Raw genomic sequence first — 18,151 nt, 5'->3', positions numbered from 1 at the left:
CTGGCACCGGGGCGGGCTGGGCGTCCTCCCCGGTCCCTGCCCGGGACTCACTCTGCATGCACAGCCCGTCCGTGCAGTTCTTGGAGTCCAGCAGGGTCCCGCTGCAGTCGCGGCCTCCGTTCTGGGGCGGGGGCGCCATGCACTCGCGGCTGCGCCAGTGGGCACACTCGGTGCTGCAGGCCGACCACTTGCTCCACTCTGTCCAGGCCCCGTCCACTGCAGGAGCAGGTGCAGGCGCGGTCACCCCGCAGCACACACACAGCGGCGCTCACGCACACACCTCCACGGCGGGACAGGGAGACAAGCCACAGGCAGGCCACTCAGAGAAACCCACACCACAGCCACGCAGCCTCGGGCCAGCAAGTGGCCACGGGCACCAGGTGGACAGAGAACACAGAAGTGCTCAGACACCACCCGATGCACAACTGCAAACCCAGAGGACAAGCCCCGCCGCCACCTGGATCCACAGCCACAAGGAGAAAACAGCCAGACACGCAGGGGCAGGCAGACGGGGATGTAGGAGACAGAGGGTTAGACTGCTAGCAGGACAGGGCCCCGCGGACGGAGTGCATCGACACTTGTATATGTCAGCTCTGGAACCCTGGCCAGGGGCAGGGAAGAGGCCCAGGCTGCAGCCCAGAGCCTCCACCTCAATCTCAGCTGCAGCCCAGGCCCAGCAAGAGGTCAGAGAGGGGAGCACTGGGCCAGCCTGGGCGGCCCCCTTCCCTGTGGACACAGGGGAGAACGTGGCCCTGACTCTGGCATGTCATGCAGGTAGGTGGGGATGGGCGGGCTGGTGTGGGCGGGGTGCCACCTGGCCAGCGGCCCTGACCTGGGCACACGGTGGTGCAGGCGGTTTTCTGGAAGGCCTGGCCCTCGCAGAAGGCACCTCCATTGAGCGGGGCGGGGTTGGTGCAGGTCCGGGTGCGCTTCTGCCAGCCTCGGCCACAGCGGTTGGAGCAGGGCGACCACTCGGCCCAGCTGGACCAGCCGCCATTCACTGTAGGGACAGCAGTCGTCACCCAGGTGGCCTGGCTGTGGGTCACAGTGGCCCCCAAGCCCATGCCCACTCCCGGTGAGGTCTCTCTGCTGAGACCTCCATGGGGAGGCTGAGCCGTGACACGGGCACCAGGAGGACCTGGGGGTCACTGTCTGCTCCCTGACCCATCATGCCGGGAGAAACAAAGGTCCAGAGGCCAGCACTTACTCAGGTCACCCACTCACAGCGGGCGACCTGGGACTCTTTCTAGAACATTCTAGAACCACCCTAGCTGTGGCTCTTTCCCTTGCACTCCTGAGGCCAAGGGGTCAGCAGAGAGCTGCACACAGTCCCGGCAGCAGTCCCCAGTCTGCCAGGACAACAGGCGGGGTGTGGGGGTCCTCACTGGGGCCCCTGACCTGGCTGCCTGGCAGAGGTCTTCTTCAGGTGGCCAGGGGCTCTGGACCAGGGTCCAGTTCCGACTTGGAACCCAGGAAGGTCTGGCTTGGCCACTAATTTTTTGCTGTGTGACCTCAGGCAATTCACTTCCCCTCTCAGGGCTGCCCCCTCCCCGCCTGTTCAGGGGTCCCGCTGGCCTTGGGTTGGGGCAGGGTGGTGGGACATAGAGCCCCAGGCCCTCTCCCCCCCTTGGCCGTTCGCTCCCGGCAGAGCCCCACCGTAGACGATGACGGTGGCGGTGGTGCTCCGGCGCTTGGCCACGATGTTCTTGGCCACGCAGGTGTAGTTGGCCGTGTCCGACAGGCGGGCCTGGCGGATGATGAGGTTGTGGTCGATGGTGATCAGGAAGTTGGTGTCCTGGGTGGGGTCGATGACATCCTCATTCCTGAGCCATTCCACCTGTGGGGTAGGAATGGGGTGGTGAGGACTCAGGGCCTGCCCCCTACGGGGGTGGTGTGGACCCACCTAGAGGGACAGGAGGGGTCTGGCCACCAACAGAGCTGCAGTCCTGTCTGTGTCCATCCCACAGTGCTGACCCAGGGAGGCACCTCCACCGGGCCGGGCACCAAGCTGGGAGCCCCGTCCTCCAGCGAGGCAGCCTGGGAGGAGACCCACCCCCAGGGCCCGAGTGAGGACAGGGAACGTGTCTGGAGCATGAGGACGGTGGCGTGAAGGGACCCAAAGGGGCACTGCCCTGGATCCAAAGGCCGTGTGGCGAGGGCAAAGGTCACCAGCCTTGGGGCTGGTGCACATGGGGACACACTGAGACCTCTTGGTATCCATAAGTCCGGGCCTTGGCTCTGGGTGGGAAGGCCTACTGGAGATGGGGCCCAGGTGCCCAAGGAGCCCTGGTGTCCCCACCCGTGGAGGGCCTGCTGGGGTATGGCCTGTGCCACCTTCTGCAGGGGTGATGGCTCCCCTCTCAGTTCAGAGCCTCTCCCCACCTGTGACATGGGAGGCTGAGAGGCTATGGGCGTAGCGGCTGTGGCAAGCGTGAGACTCGTCTGCTCTCAGCCTGACCTGGCATTGCCACGTCCCCACTCACCTCGGCCACAGGCACCCCCTCTGGGGGGCGGCACTGCAGGAGAACCTCGTGGTCCAAGGGCACTTCCTTGCCCAGAGGCTCCTGGTCGAAGTTCTTGCGCAGGTCTAGAGGGCAGAGGGCACAGTCAGGTGGGGGGCAGAAGGGCACCCGAAGTACCCACCATGGCCACCAGGGGGCAATGCAGCCAAGGGAACGGCTGACTGCGCTGGGGGAACTGGGTTCCCTCCCTGAACTGGGGGTCCCCGGCCCAGGCGGCCCAGGGCGGGGAAGAAAGCTGGCAGTTTCCCTCTGTAAGATGAGGAGGGCCACCGGGAATGCCCAGTTCTGGGCTAGGAACCCTGTGAGCTGCGGGAGGGTTCCCAATGTCCACAGAGGGCATCTCCAGCCATAGAAGTGGGCTCCTCCTCTGGCGTCCAGGGGAAGGGAGAGGCCCTGGAGGGGCCAGGGAGCTTACAGGCGATGCGCACGTAGGCCCGGCGACTCTTGGTGGTGCCTGCGGAGCTCCAGGCCACACACTGGCACCAGTAATCCTCCAGCCCAAAGAGCTCCTCCACCTGCTGCCGCGACACCTCGATCTGCACCTCGCGCACCCGCAGGCCTGGGGGGGGAGCGCGGGTCAGGGGCAGGCCACACTGCCACAGCCACCAGCTGGTCACCGCACCAGCTGCGACTGCCCGCCTGGCCTGGATCCCGCATGGACCCAACAGCCAGAGAGCTGGCACTCACCCCGGGACTCATCTCCAGACTCTTCAGCGGAAGGACCCAGACCCTCCATGTGGCCTCCAGGCCCTGCAGGTTCTACTCCCTCTGCAAATCTCTTCCCCAAAGCTCGTGGGAGGACCAAGACCACCTCCTCCAGGAAGCCTCCCTGTCTGCCTCCTGTTTCAGAATTCCTAAGGCTGCACCCCCTTACCAGAATGGATCCTACCCAATCCTCACATGGATTGTTAAGTCCCTGAGGACACGACTGTAGACCTTGCTGTACATGGCATGGTGGTTAGATGGCTGGCCAGGTTTGAATCCAGGCCCCATCTCACTCCCCAGCTGTGTGACCTTCACTATGTTACTTAGTCTCTCTGAGCCTTGATTTCCCATCATAGTAAAACACCAAGGATAAACTCTAAATGACTCATGGCAATTATCTTGTCAGAACCCAGCCCAGCTGGGCACAAAATGACTCTGGCAAGTTGTTTGGATCTTATTTAGCTCTTCCTTTCACATCAGAGAAACCGAGGCCCAGAGAGGGTAAGCGGCAGGCCCAAAGTCCCCCAGCAAGCTGCCAGTGGAGTGGGGGTCAGCTGTCTGGTATCTTGCCCAGGTTGAGATCTGTCCCCTAACAAGCTACTTCTCTGGATCCATCCCAATAAAGTCATCGCTGTCACTCTCCCATATTGTCACAGGTGGGCTCCCAAATAGCAAGGAGAGCCCCAGTCCCAATGGCAAAGGAGGTGACAGTGGTGTGTCAGAGAGGGTGGCCTGCCGTGCCGGCTGCCGGCTCTGAGATCAGAGCTGAAGGGCCCACAGAGCAGGCCGCACCCCTCCTTCGCCAGCTGGGAATCAGGTGCAGGCCAGGGTCGCCCAGTGGAGGAGGTATCCGCCGCACCCCGTAAGCCTGGCACCCTGTCCATGTCTCCCAAGCATGGAGCCTCGGCCAACCCAGCCACACTGCTACCTTGACGGTGGCCTGTGAGCTGCATCCACAAGTGCAGCCGATGGGGACAGTGTGCCCCAATTTCTGTGTGCCTGGTGGCAGGGAGTGGGGGCCATGCTGTTACCGTTACCCACAGCCATGGGCCGTTATGACTCCTGCAAGTCATCCGAGAGGGGCCCAGCAGGCTTTGCCTGGATCCTCTGGCTGACCTCTAATAAAGGCCAGAGGACAGAGGAGACTGGCGTTCAGGTGCCTACCATCTCTTGTGCTGGATATGGTCCACTGTCACCGGGGCTCAGATAGGTCGGTGACTTCCCCACAGCCACACAGCTACAGAGTGAGAATATCTGGGGGGTGTGAATGTGTGTGTGTGTGTGTGTGTGTGTGTGTGTGTGTGTTTGCACGCATGCCTTTAAAGTGTTTTGATATGGGGTAGGAATGGTAGCTTCAATCTATTTTTTATAAAAATGAATCGTGGTAAAACGCACATAACCCACAATGTGCTGTCGGAACCCTTTTCAACATCCAATTGGGCAGCCTTAGTACATTCTGGGGTTTGGTTTTTAGTCTAGGTGAACCCAAAATCCAGGTTTTTCATGCAAAATAGAAATCAAAGGAGGGAGGAAATAGGAGGGAATAGGGAGAAACAGAGAGGAGGAGAGAGGAAAAGAAAAGAGAGACACAAGGCAGGCTGGACAGACACACGAACACACACACACACACACACACACACACACACACACACGTCAAGGGAGGGCCGGGCAGTGGGGAGGAGCTGGGAGCTCAAGGAACCTGCAGACACCGCAGTCCACTAGGGCCGGGGACACCCTTGGCCTGGGGCTGCTGCAGGGACAGCAGTGAGTGTCCCCTCGGGGTGCCAAGCCTGTCACACAGGCTTGCTGCGCTGTGGACGGGGCTGCTGGCCCCGGGTGTCCTCGGGAGGTGAGGAGCGGGCTCTGCCACCTCTCCCTCCTTCCTTCCTGGGATTTGGGGGCACCCAGCACCACCTGCACGACGTCTGCTTCTCATCGAAGCGTCGCGCCTCCCAACACTCAGGAAGTCTGGGACTTTGGGAGACGCTCAAAACTGGCGACGTCCATGTAAATCCCCAGCCCCGCTGGCCCCAAGCACAGAATAGGGGTCTGTCACTTGTGTGCAGGGAAAACAGTCCCTTCCATCACAGGAAGGGCCTGGAAAGTTAGGAGGGCCCTGGATTCTCGTGGGTGTCCCAGGGCCCACGGTTGTGGATGGGGCTCCCCTCTCTAGGTGGGGGCAGAATCTCAGTCCTCCCTGAGCTGCCCCCTGACCTGAGAAAGAAGGTGGAAAGAAAACGCAGGTGGGAAGGGATGTGGCAATGTCACCCCAGGACAGGCGGGGACGCGTGGCCTGTCTTTGGGGAGATTCCCATCCAGGGTGACGCCCAGATGGGAATCTGAGGACGGAGGGACGCGGCTGAGTCAGTGCACGTGGAGCCCTGGCCAGAACCTGGGCTGCGGGACCCACCAGTGGCCTCGTCCAGCCCCTCCTGCGTGGCGTGGTCCTTCTGGCCGACCCACTCGCCGTTGCACTTGAAGTAGACCTGCGTGGCGGGGCGGGCGCGGCAGCGCAGCTCCACGGGCTTGCTCTTCACCAGGTAGGCGTCCTGCGGCTCCTGCAGGAAGTGGGGCAGCGGCTCGGCCGGCGCCGATGGGAAGGAGTCGGGCAGCACCTGGCTGCCGGGGTCAGGGCCTGCGGAGTGGGAGGCAGACGGCCGTGAGCCCAGGGTTGGGGCCCGGGGCCCTCTGACACCCTGGGGACTCGGGGGAGGCAGAGGACCCGCTGAGTGACCTAGCGAGCTCTTCATGCCTCGGGCCTCCGCCTCCCCATCGTCCTGCTCTTCAGAGGCCGAGCCTCTGGCAGTCCCAGGCTCCAGCTGGGAAAGCCAGGCAGCCCAGGGAGGCCGGTGCAGGGAGGCTGGCCCAGGGAGGCAGGCAAGGGCAGTCCCCAGGACCCCCCAGCGGCCCCTGCCCTGGCCTGCCGGGCCTCGCTTCCATTCCCCATGGTGAAGGCACAACACGGGGGCTGGAAACCCTCGGAGGCTGGGACTTAAACCAGGCCAGCTCTGTCCTGGAGCCACAACTGCCCTTTCAGCCCCAGCCAGCCCGATGACGACGTGGGGACAGCCAGGGCCTGCAGGGGCGTGGCGCGCTGGCTCCCTGGTGCTCAGCCCCCACAGGCCTCCTCCTCTAGGGAGCCCCAGAGGCAAGGCCCGTCCCCATGGGACTCCACCTGGAGCCCTGCGGCTGGCCCCTCCCAAGGCGGCTCCCACCCAGCGGGTCCACGCCCACCCACGTGGATGAGGAAACTCCAGAGAACAGGCGAGGCTGTGCCCAGGGCAGGGCTGCCCAAAGAGGCCAAGTGGGAACGCCTGGGTCCCTGGAAAGAACAGCGCCTCGGGAGGGGACAAACAGGAAGGGAGTGGCCAGGCCGCGGGAGGAGGAGACCAGGCCCAGCCTGCGATTGGCTTGCCAGGCACTCAGGAAACTGGCTTTCCAGGGCCAAGTGCCAGACCATCAGGAGGCTGGGACATGCCGTGGGGGGCCTGTCCTCTGGCTAACTGCTCCAGAGGACCCAACAAAGGACGCCGTGGGATGGACACATCTGCCCGGCCCTCCACCAGCTGAGCCTGCCTCAGCCAGCACTGGGGTGGGAGGCCAAGAATGGACCCTGACCTGTCCACTCCAGGAGGCTGTGGTGGCCTTTGGGAGTCTCCCTGTAGGCAGGGCCTAGGGGACACCTGGTTTTCCAAGAGCAAAATGAATAAAGCAAGTCTGGAGACCCCGATGTCACTGTGCTCCTGTCACTGGCTCCAGGCCCCGGGGGTGTGTGTGAGAAAGATGGACAGATGGACCCAGGGACCTGAGGGAGGGAAGGAAGCCAGCCAAGAGCCGTGTTCCGGGTGACCCAGGGAAAGTGCCTGAATCTGCCCTGTCACCTCACCTCTGAAGAGGGCCAGGAGGCAGGGGGGCACTCAACCTCTCTGGGCTCTGGAGACCCTGTGACTGCCTCAGAGAGGGGCTGGACACAGGAGGCACCTGCTGCTGCATCTGGACCACAAGGGCTCTCCAGGCAGCAGGCACCGTTTTCTGCCCTTTCAACAGTTAAATCATCTCGTTTCTGAACAACCCTGTAAAGTGTCCTCTGTTCATCCCTATTTTATAAATTGAGGCTCAGAGAGATGAAGCAACTTGCCCAAGGTTGCACAGCTAGCAAAAGGCAAGGTTTGAATCCAAGAAACAGACTTCCGTGTTTGGGTGTCACCCAGAACTCCTTGCCTTGTGGCTGAGGTAGCTCTGTGACACTGTGGGTGTTCCTGCCCTTGGGGATCCCAGGAGGAGCACCCTGACACTGGCCGGGACTTGCAGCTGATGGCCTCTCTCATCAAGAGCAGGGCTGGGACCATCATTTTCATTCAAAACTGGACAAACTGAAGACCACACAAACAGGACCAGTGACTTGCCCTAGGCCCCCTGGTCTGGGGGGCAGCTAACCTGGAAATGGCACTGAGGATTCCTGAGCCCAGGCCTGGCTTCCCGCACCTGCTCCCCTCTACAGGCTGTCTGTCGGAAGGCGCGTCAGCAGGCCTGGGGTGGCTGGGTGGCTGGCTTGGCCGCGCTCATCCCCCTTCTAAACACGCTGCCCGGCCCCCGGCTGCCTGCTCTCTTCGGCACTGCAGGCCGTGTTTACGACGGTTTTGTAACCCTAATGCCGCTCATTTATAAAGCGGGCGCAGATGCGATGGAGGAAGCAAACATTAGACATCCATTAGCGCAGGGCCGCGCCCGCAGCCCCGCCCCGCCCCGCGCTCTGCCCGGCACTGGCGCAGACATTCATCTCTGGCTTGGGCAGGGACACAGCCTGAGCTCTGCCTGGTGGCACGGGATGGCTCGGTATGGAGCTGGCTCCCCCTTGCCCACATCCCCACGGTCCAGGGGATAACGAGGCAGGTGCAGACAGGAGGCCAGGGAAAAGAACCAAAGGACAGCCAAGATTCCTCACCAGGGGAGCCTGCGGGGACGCGCTAGCTGGTACACAGTAGGTACGCAGCCGGTGGAAATAAAGCGCCCTGTGGCTGAGGGAGGCTCGGCCAGTGGTCCAGGTGGAGGTGACCTAAGCCAGGCCATGTGGTGCTGGGGCGGGGGGAGAGTAAAGGTGCCCAGGGGCCCGTGGGCCCTATTTTGCAGGGCACCATTCAGAGGACACGTCCTGTCCCCTTGGCGCATCCCAGGACAGCCCTACATGGAGGTGCTCGGAAGTTTTTGTCTTTAGTACCTCAATAATTTTTTACGGCGTTTCCAGGTCCCAGAGAAAGTCCCCAAAGCTGGAAACTGATTAAGTAGCTACATCCCAAGAGAAGTCTTTATATCCTAAACGCTAAGTAGCCTTTTGGAAAATGCTTAAATTGAGACAGAAACAGAATGTTTTCGCCCCATTCCTAAGTAGTCACAATGACATGCCGACGGGGATGTAGGCGCCCATTGGGCACAGTGCCACCTCCCAACCACAGAAGCAGAGTGGACACCGCCACCCCTACGACTTGGGTACTCCAAAGGGCCCAAAGCTCAGCTTTGCAAAATACGGTGCCAAATCCAGGAGAGCAGTGACATAATGCTGAAACTGGGAGCCACCTTCCGAGGTCGTTGCTGCAGCGTCCAACAGTGTCCCTTGGAGTATGGAAATACCCTGTGGCACCCTGGGGTGCCGTGGCATACAGCTTGGGAATCAGAATCCTGCAGGTATGGCACTGTGATCATCCCATCTTACAGACAGGGAAACTGAGACCAAAGTGTCTAAGTCATCGGTTGGGGGCTATGACACTGGCAAGAACAGAGCTGGGGGCAGATTCAGGGAACCTGTCTTCTAAACTCCACTAGGTGGAAATTGGCACTTGTGTGCGCAACAGCCTACGTGCTGCGTGCCTACGTACCCGTGGGCCTACATGCTACGTGCCTACGTATCTTTGTGCCTACGTACCCGTGTGCCTACGTGCTGCGTGCTTACATACCCGTGTGCCTAGGTGCTGCGTGCCTACGTACCTGTGTGCCTAGGTGCTGCGTTCCCACATACCTTTGTGCCTACGTGCTGCATGCCCACATACCCGTGTGCCTATGTTCTATGTACCTGTGTGCCCATGTGCTGCTTGCTCACGTACCCGTGTGCCTACGTGCGGCGTGCCCACGTACCCGTGTGCAGGGGCTTCAGATACTCTACCTCCTCCCAGTCCTCAACGTGGGGATTATGTGCCCATTTTACAGAGGAAGGCACAGGCATCGAGGGACTTCAAGGGTTCCCCGGCCAGTGGGACCAGTTCCTAATAACACAGCTCACTTGGGCCTACGTTGCAAACCCCTAGCCGTTAAAGTCACCTGCGGGCTCGGAGCCACACGTGCTTGTTCCCACCTCCTGGCTTGGGCACACCTCTGCGCATCTTTACTAAGGGCGCCCCCGGGAGCCGGCCCAAGCCCCTGCCAGGAGGGACATTTCCCACATACAGCGTGCGGCTGCGTGTGTCTCCGCGAGTGTCCTAATAGCAGTCCCAGACACAGTGACAGACGGTGAAACACAGGCAACCCAGCCCTGAAGGACGGAGCCCCAGCCTGCATCTCAGGGGACTGACACTGCCACGTGGCCTTTCCCTCTAAGGCCACCACCTTAAAACGAGGAGGCGGGCCAAGTCACTGCCTCAAGGCCCCCTCTGGCTCTAACGCTCCCAGCTCTTCAGACCCCACGTGGGGTCTCTGTTCCCCTGGGAAAGCGTCCTCCTTCACAAAGCACGTGTGCACAAGGTTGGGTGTCTTTCCTGCCATCGCCACTCCTGCGTGGCTCACCAACCCAGCAGGCTGGCTGGCCCGGAGGCGGCTGTGGGTGGCCCTGGAAGGCGACAAGAGGCATTTGCAGCAGACCCTCCAGCCACGCCCCACCGCCTCCCAAGCCTCAGATCAACATGAGCACCAGGGCCTCTGGGTGCTGCCTCCTAACTCACCTGTACACCTGCCTGTGTCCACAGAGGTGACTTAAAGGGCCAGCTCATCCAACATCCCCTGCCAAGCCCCCATCCAACTTTAACTGGCACACCCCGGGGCTGGGCACGCGCTGCTGCCCTTCTCAGCCAGGTCTCCTCCGGTCGGACTCACCAGTTGGAAGAGTCTTCCTCGCTATGGCTGCCACCAGCCACTGCGACCTCTCACCTTCGAGGTCACACTGACCTGCACATCCTCTTGCCTGGGACAGTGCCCAGCGTCTGGGGGAGTAGCTGGCCCTCCTGACCTGCCCATCTTCTTCTGAACATACAAGACAGTTTTGCACGCCCACTCTCTCCTGGCTGCATCATGGCCAAGGTCCCCGACTGGGGAGGGGAGGTGCCAGGATGCATCTGGCCGTCACCTTCTGCTTCTGGCAAGAGCATTTGGAATGGGGAGTTCCAAGGCTCCTTAACGATTCTGGTGGCTGCTCTTGGAGCGCAGGGACATACCACAGCCTTCTTGGTATCCCATGAAGTCCAGGTCAGGGTACCTGTCTGGAGGGACCGTGGAGCTGGCAATCACGAAGGACAGGGCTTCTTCCCAGGGGCTGGCCTGAGCCGTGCTCACAAGCCCCGTGGAGCAGAGGTGGCAGAATCCAAACCCCTAGAGCACGCAGGCCGAGGACACATGCAAAGGGGACTCTGGGAGGCGGAGGCAGCCCCCAAGGTTCTTTTTTAAAAAAAATTTTTTAGGTGTAGATGGACACAACACCATGCCTTTATTTTTATGTGGTGCTGAGAATCGAACCCGGGTCCTGCCCGTGCTAGGCGAGCTCTACCGCTGAGCCACAATCCCAGCCCCAGCCCCAAGGTTCTTGAATGGGAGACTGTCACAGCCCCTAGTGAGAACCAGAGGGGCCTCCTTCCATGACTGAGACTTGACCCCGGGGCCCAGGCTGGGTGGGTGTGCAGCAGAACAGGCTGCCTGAAGCATCACCAGACCTGGCTCAGGTCCCAGCTCAGCCCGGGGAGGTCTCCGGAAGGTATTTCCCCTCTCAAGGCCTCAGTTTCCCGACCTATAGACAAGGGGAGAGCAGTTCCTGGCCTGTCAAGTTCAAGGTGCTGTTGTGAAGGTCATCTGAAAAACATGTCAACCTGCAGCAGTGTGTGCACCAGAGAGGGGCAGCAGGCAGCCGCTGGTCCCTCACTGAGCTGTGTGAGGGGAACCCTCAGAGTCCACACTGCATGTCCCTTAGTCTGCTGTCACCTGAGCCCCCAGGACCCTGTATTCTACCTGCTCAGAGAGGGAAGGTGACTAACGTGACATCACACAGGAATTGAATGGTTCAGCGCTAGAACCCAGTTTCTGATTTGGGGTTGAGGTAGGAAGATCAGATCCAAAAGTAAGTACAGTCACCGTGGGACGGGGGACAAACGCTTGGGCTCTTTCTATTCCAGGTCCATCTCTGGTCGGCCCTGATGTCTAGGGCAGAGGCCTCACTGCGAGGCAGCAATTGTGGGACAGGGAGGGCCTTGGCTGGACAACCCCATGGCTGGCTTTTGTCCCTGGTCCCCCAGGCTCAGCACTGGGGGGAGCAACCTGGGGCTGAGCAGGACAGGGAGGGGAGAAGGGGGCCAGGCGGGGGGTGAGGAGAGAGAGACACCCCTGCTGGGCACATTCATCATGGGCAGTCACAGTCTTTCTGGAGCCCCTGGACACCCGCTAATGCTCCGCAGACTGACCTCCCACTGCATGGAAAGTCTCCTCCATTCACCACGAGGCCGTGTGCGCAGTGGGGGTGCGGGGAGCTGGGGGAGAGGAGCCCGCTGATTATTATGTTTTAAAAACACACAACCCCACGCGGTCGGACCCCTCCCTGGACACAAAGCCCTTCCTCCATCTGGCCCTGGCTCCTGCGGCTGTGGGGTTCGGGCTGGGGCCCCCTCAGAGGCAGCTACAATGGCCGCTACTGATGACAAATGGGGGCTGGTGAGCCTGGGGGGCTGAGTTTTTCCTAACAAAGAAGGCCCCTAGCACAGCTCTTTCCCACACCCTCCACAGACCCGTCCATGCCCAGGACGTCACTTCCTGTGCAGGCTGCAGGAAGTGGCCCAGCCAATGTGGGCAGCTGGGGCAGGGGCGTGCATCCTGAAGGGGGGTCCAGACGCTCCTGGGAAGCAAGCCGCTCCCTCCCAGGATCAAGGGGCTAGCGAAGGTGTGGACGGGGGGCTGGGACTGGACTAGGCCACCCACTCACACTGGTCTACCTGACTCACGGTGGCAGCTGGGGAGACTGACCCCCACGCTCTCCTTCTGACTCTCAGCCAGGCCTGGGCCCCTAGGGCCATTTTAAGGCCCAGGTCTGATGGGGTCCCCGCAGCTGGAGGCCTGGGCCCCGAGAAAAGCTTTCTGTCCCCCTGTCCCCATCCCCTCCCAGGCGAGGAGCTCGGAGCCCTCTGGTCTGCCCCGCTCTGGATACCGACCACCCATCCCACACCTGGCACTAAGAACCTGGGGCGGCACACATCGCCCACACCACAGGCTGCTCCATTGTACAGAGGGGGAAACTGAGGCTCGGGGGAGTCAGAGGCATGCTCAGTCAAGGTCACAACCACCAAGAAAGCCAGCAGCTCTTGCCATGAAGCCATGATGGCCCCGAGGGACCAGCAGCTGCTCCCTGTCCTCCCAGGAGTTCCCAAGGGGAAGGGTCTCAGTTTCCTAATGACCCCCCACGGCCTGGACTGGTTGGGAGTACCCGTGCCCAAGAGGTCTGTAGGAGAGGCCTGGTGGCAGCCTGGTGCAGCCCCCCCAGGGAGCAGCTGGAGGAGGGGGACACTGGTTAGGCTCACTGGGCCACAGGAGCCCGTCCATCCTCTGGCATGCCACTGTCTGATGGAGCGTCTCCTAAACACTGCCCTCTAGAAAAACTGGGCACTAGACTCCCTGGGGAGGAGAGGGAGACTTCATTTTTAAAATCCTTCCTTTGCCAGGTGGGTGCACTGGCACACACCTGTAATCTCAGCAGCTTGGGAGGCTGAGGCAGGAGGGTTGAGAGTTCAAAGCCAGCCTCAGCTAAAAGCGAGGTCCTAGGCAACTCAGCGAGACCCTGTCTCTAATAAATACAAAATAGGGCTGGGGATGTGGCTCAGTGGCCGAGTGCCCCTGAGCTCAATCCCCAGTACTGCTCCCCTCAAAATCCTTCTTTAGCTTCTAATAAAAACCCCAGCCCCTTTGTAATTACAAAGAAAATAACCTGGTATTGTCATCAATTTAGAAAAGATGACCATGAAAATAAGTCACCCCACTCCCAGCACAGTCGAATCAACACTGTGTGTTGATGCTGTGACTTCTTTTAGGTGCCCAGATATTATTTAAACGGGTTCCGACCGCGTGCAGTTGTGTAGTCCACGATTTCTTTTCAGAGCTCTTCACTAAATTAATAGCTATCAGCTAAGTTCAGCTGTTAAACCGAGAGCAAGGTGCACGGGGATCTTGCTGTCCCGTGCTCTGGGGGTCCCTCCATCTCGAGGTCAGTGGCACACATGGGGGTGAAGGCCTGCTGGGCTGGCTGCTCCTGACCTGGCTCTGGGGCCACTGAGCTGCGGCGGCATGCAGAGCCGGCACGGGAACTGGCTGGGCAGTGACCTGACAGTGGCAGGTTTGGGTGCTGGGCAAAGATTCCCTTTCTCCTGGCAGAGTCAGACCCCCATGGAATGTCCTCTGACCCAGCAGCTGCCCAGGGCTGGGCTGAGCAGGACAGTGGTTCCACGCCCTCTCCACACCACCTGGGAAGCCCAGGGTCAGCCTGCCTGTGAGCGCCCAGCACAAGCCCTGGGAAGGAGGCCCTTCCTTGCAAAGGGAGGTGACCTCCAGCATGTCGCCCGGTGGAGGAACGCTGCCCTCCTTGCCCACTGCACCAGGCCCTGGGCTGCGGGGTCCTCAGACCCGAGTCTAGCGCCTTTGCTTCAGATGGGGGTCCTGAGGCCAGGGAGGGTTAACAACTGCTCCAAGGCAAACAGTGGCCTGCGGCATCACAGGGGCCTAAAGGAAGACAGAGGCGCCCCGACCCCAGCCTTCACCAACCTGTGGGAAGTGGCGTGGGAGAGGGGGACCAGGGGGGCAAGACGGGCAGAGGCAGAAATGGAGTCACGGGAGAGGGGCTGAGAAAGAAACCCTGAGAGAGCCCGGCAGGGGCAGGGAGTGGGAGGGGTCTGCAGAGCTGGGGAGCAGCCTCTCTTCCCACTTTTCTGAACCCAAATCCATGGCTTCCTAATCGGGCCCCAGGGCAGAAAGAAGAGGGCAGACCTCTCTGGTCTCTCTCCACAAGGTGGGAACTGGGATGCATGGGCCCTAGGAGCACCTGAGACCAGAGGAGAGGAGTAACTTGCCTCAGGTCACACAGCAGGTTGGAGGCAAAGCTGGACTGGGCGGTGGCCACCCCGGAACCCAGTCTCTCTCTGATCCCATGGTGGGGCAGACCCTGGCCCTGGGTGTGGGTGATGGGCTAAGTCTTTGGCTGATGGGGATGAGGAGGCGGTGGGTGGCGCTGGCCAAGGGGAAGGCCCCTGTGGCTGTGGAGATGCCTAGGAGGGGTGGGGGTGGGGCTCGCACTTCAGACATTTCCTGAGGGTCCTGCTCCACCAAGCCCACAGTGGGACCCAGAGCCACGCCCACACCAGTGCTCAGTCAGCCTGCGGCCCAGCCCCGCGGTCACAGGTGGTCCCTCTGCCTGCCGGCCACCACCCTCGCCAATTGGTGCAGCTACGTCTCAGTGTCCTCCTGGGTGGCAGCCGGGCGCCCTCCTCTGGCTTCCACAGCCACCACCTGGGATTCCTTGTTCAGGCCCCCCACACTCTGCCACCTGAAACGCACTGCTCTGTCATGACGAACTTGGGGACACCACTTCCCTCTGGGCCTCAAATTTTTTGGGGATAGGGTACCAGGGACTGAACCCAGGGGTGCTTAACCTCTGAGCCACACCCCAGCCCTTTTAAATATTTTATTTAGAGACAGAGTCTCGCTGAGTTGCTTAGTGCCTCTCTAAGTTGCTGAGGCTGGCCTCGAACCTGTGAACCTCCTGCCTCAGCCTCCAGAGCTGCTGGGATTGATTACAAGTAGGAGCCACGGAGTCTGGCTGGGCCTCAGTCTCTTGGGGAAATGAGACCATTTCTACTTGCTTTGCCTCTCAGGGCTGTTGGGCACATCAAGGTCACAGGTGTGGAGGTATTTCGCCAGCTGGGCAGCCCCGTGCCTGCACTGGTTTTCATGATCACTTCTTGTGGTGGGAACTCGTGGGCGTGCCCTGGGGGTGTGGGGTGCAGCCTGCCATCTTGACCAGCGGCTCCCCACCCCCACCCTGCGCTCTCGGCTGGCCACCCGGAGGACAGGAGCTGCAGAGGCTGATGCAAGCTGGGAGGAGGGAAGGAAACAAGACTCGCGTGGGGGGACAGCCCCGGGGGACGCCGCTGCCCTGCCCCTGGCTTGTTTGCTCCTGCTGATGTAACCAGCCGGCCTGCTTGGCTCAGGGAGGCCGCTCCTCACCCCCCAGCCGGCAGCCAGAGGCAGGCAGGGCAGGGGGCGGTGTGCAGGAGGCAGAGGGGCCCAGGCTGGCACGGCACAAGGTCATCCAAAGAGCAGGACCCTGGGGCCGGTGGGAACCACCCTCAGGGCTGTCCCTGGCTCTGAGCCTGGGACCTAACAGGCCCTCAGGTGGGGTTCCTTCCCTGGATTCTTGAGGGGATAAGGAAACCTGAGGGGGAGGGGAAGAAAGGGTGAAAGCTGGATCCTCCAGAGGAAAACCCCAGTGCCGCCCTGGGTCAGCCGCCAGTTCCCTGGGCGCCGTGGGCCAGTGCCTGACTCCCAGGCCTTGGTTCACTTTCTATAGATCTTAGTGGCGCTCCACGACTAAGCGTGTCCCCAGGCCCCTTTGTTTTCTATTTTGAGACAGGGTCTTGCTAAGTTGCTTAGGGCCTCCAACCTGTGATCCTCCTGCCTCAGCCTCTGGGATTACAGGCATGTGCCACCACACTGGCCCACTCATCTTTAGAATGGGCATGATGTCACTGTGCCCACCTCAGAGACATATGAGGCCAGAAGTGTAAAAGGGTGACATGACACTAAGGTATGTAGAGGGCGAGGGACTCAGGGACAGCTTGCAAGTCGGGTGGGTACTCACTAGGAGCCTGGGACTCTCTGAGGCTGGACAGGGGAGGCAGGGCCCAGCAGCCATGCTCTCTGCCTGGCCGGGTTCCAGGTCTCCCCCTTTGGGGAGGAAACCTTGGAAGAGGAGCACGTGGCTCCCCAGAGGCCTCCAAGGAGCCATGGAAAACAGGCAGGAGGCGGGGGTGCCGCTGCGTGGCAGAGCACCTGCCTTGACTAGCTCATGCACACACATCCCATACTCCCCTCCACACACACACCACACCATACACACACACACACACCACACATACACACACACACACACCACACACACACACACCACACATACACACACACCACACATACACACACCACACCACACATACACACACACACCACACACACACACACACACACCACACACACACACACCACACCACACATACACACACCACACATACACACACCACCACACACACACACACCACCACACACACACACACACCACACACACACACACCACACACACACACACCACACATACACACACACACCACACACACACACCACACCACACATACACACACACACCACACATACACACACCACACCACACATACACATACACACCACACATACACACACCACACCACACATACACACACACACCACACACACACACACACCACACACACACACACCACACCACACATACACACACCACACATACACACACCACCACACACACACACACCACCACACACACACACACACACCACACACACACACACCACACACACACACACCACACATACACACACACACCACACACACACACACCACACACACCACACACACACACCACACATACCCACACACACCACACATACACACCACACCACACATACACACACACACCACACATACACACACACACCACACATACACACCACACCCCCACACACACACACCACACACACACACACACACGCACCACATACACACACACCACACACACACACACACACACCCCCACACACACACACCACACACCACACCCACACACACCCCAAACCCCACACACACACCCACACACACACCACACACACACACCCCAAACCCCCCCCACACACCACACACACACACACCATACACCACACACACCACACACACACATAAAACAACAAAGGAAGACTGAGAAAGCACAGGGCCTAGGGAGCGGCCTGGGTCTGTGGCGCCCATGCCTCCCGCCTGCAGTTGCCGAGGTCGGCCTCCGGGTGCCCCCTCTGGCTCTCTGGCCCGGGGTCTGATTCTCAGGCCTCTCGCTTGGCGTCCAAGCTCCCGAGACAGCAAGCCTCTCCGACCACCACAGGCCCGCTGGGAGGGGGTCCCGCTCAGCCGTCCCCAGCCCCCTTCGCCTGGGGGAAGAGCCCCTGTGCCCCCTGCCCGCCTTGCCCAGTTCTGCCGGGCTGCCCCGAGGGAACTTGGATTAATGGGGTTCTCAGGCCACGAAGACGCCCCCTTTCTTTAGCCGTCCTCGGGGCTGGCAGGGGTCTGGCTGACCAACTGCAGCTGGTGGGCAGCCCTGGCCAGACCCAGGCTCTGTGCCAGGACTCCAACAGGATCCAGTGGAATCTGCCCAACGACCTGCGGGCAGACGCTCCTACCCTTGTCCCCAGTGTGGCGGGTGAGAGAACGGCGGCACGGGCCGGTCAAGACGGTGCCTAAAGTCAGGGCCGGGAGGAAGGCTTGCAGCATCTGAATCGCGGTCTCTCTGACCCATGTTCTTTAGCCCCTCTGCAGTGGTACCCACTGGGCTGTGGGCTCCCGCCCCGGCTGGGACTCAGGGGTGCGCTGGGCCTGAGAACGTGGGT

The 18,151-nt window shown here is 60.9% G+C and overlaps 1 protein-coding gene across 1 annotated transcript in view; it reads right to left on the bottom strand.

Moving 5' to 3' along the window:
- Unc5b (unc-5 netrin receptor B) overlaps window positions 1-18,151 on the bottom strand; it is a 73,661-nt gene that overhangs the window by 10,812 nt on the left and 44,698 nt on the right. The window contains exons 2-7 of the mRNA XM_077798396.1: window positions 5,638-5,862; window positions 2,938-3,081; window positions 2,484-2,587; window positions 1,657-1,837; window positions 833-1,000; window positions 52-216 (exon numbers count right to left, since the gene is read on the bottom strand). Of these exons, the coding sequence (XP_077654522.1) occupies window positions 52-216; window positions 833-1,000; window positions 1,657-1,837; window positions 2,484-2,587; window positions 2,938-3,081; window positions 5,638-5,862 (987 nt within the window). The remainder of the gene's footprint in view (window positions 1-51; window positions 217-832; window positions 1,001-1,656; window positions 1,838-2,483; window positions 2,588-2,937; window positions 3,082-5,637; window positions 5,863-18,151) is intronic.

This window comes from Urocitellus parryii, chromosome 5, assembly GCF_045843805.1.
Source record: "Urocitellus parryii isolate mUroPar1 chromosome 5, mUroPar1.hap1, whole genome shotgun sequence".
In the NCBI taxonomy this organism is placed as follows: domain Eukaryota; kingdom Metazoa; phylum Chordata; class Mammalia; order Rodentia; family Sciuridae; genus Urocitellus; species Urocitellus parryii.
This window is presented reverse-complemented; position numbering and strand designations above follow the sequence as displayed.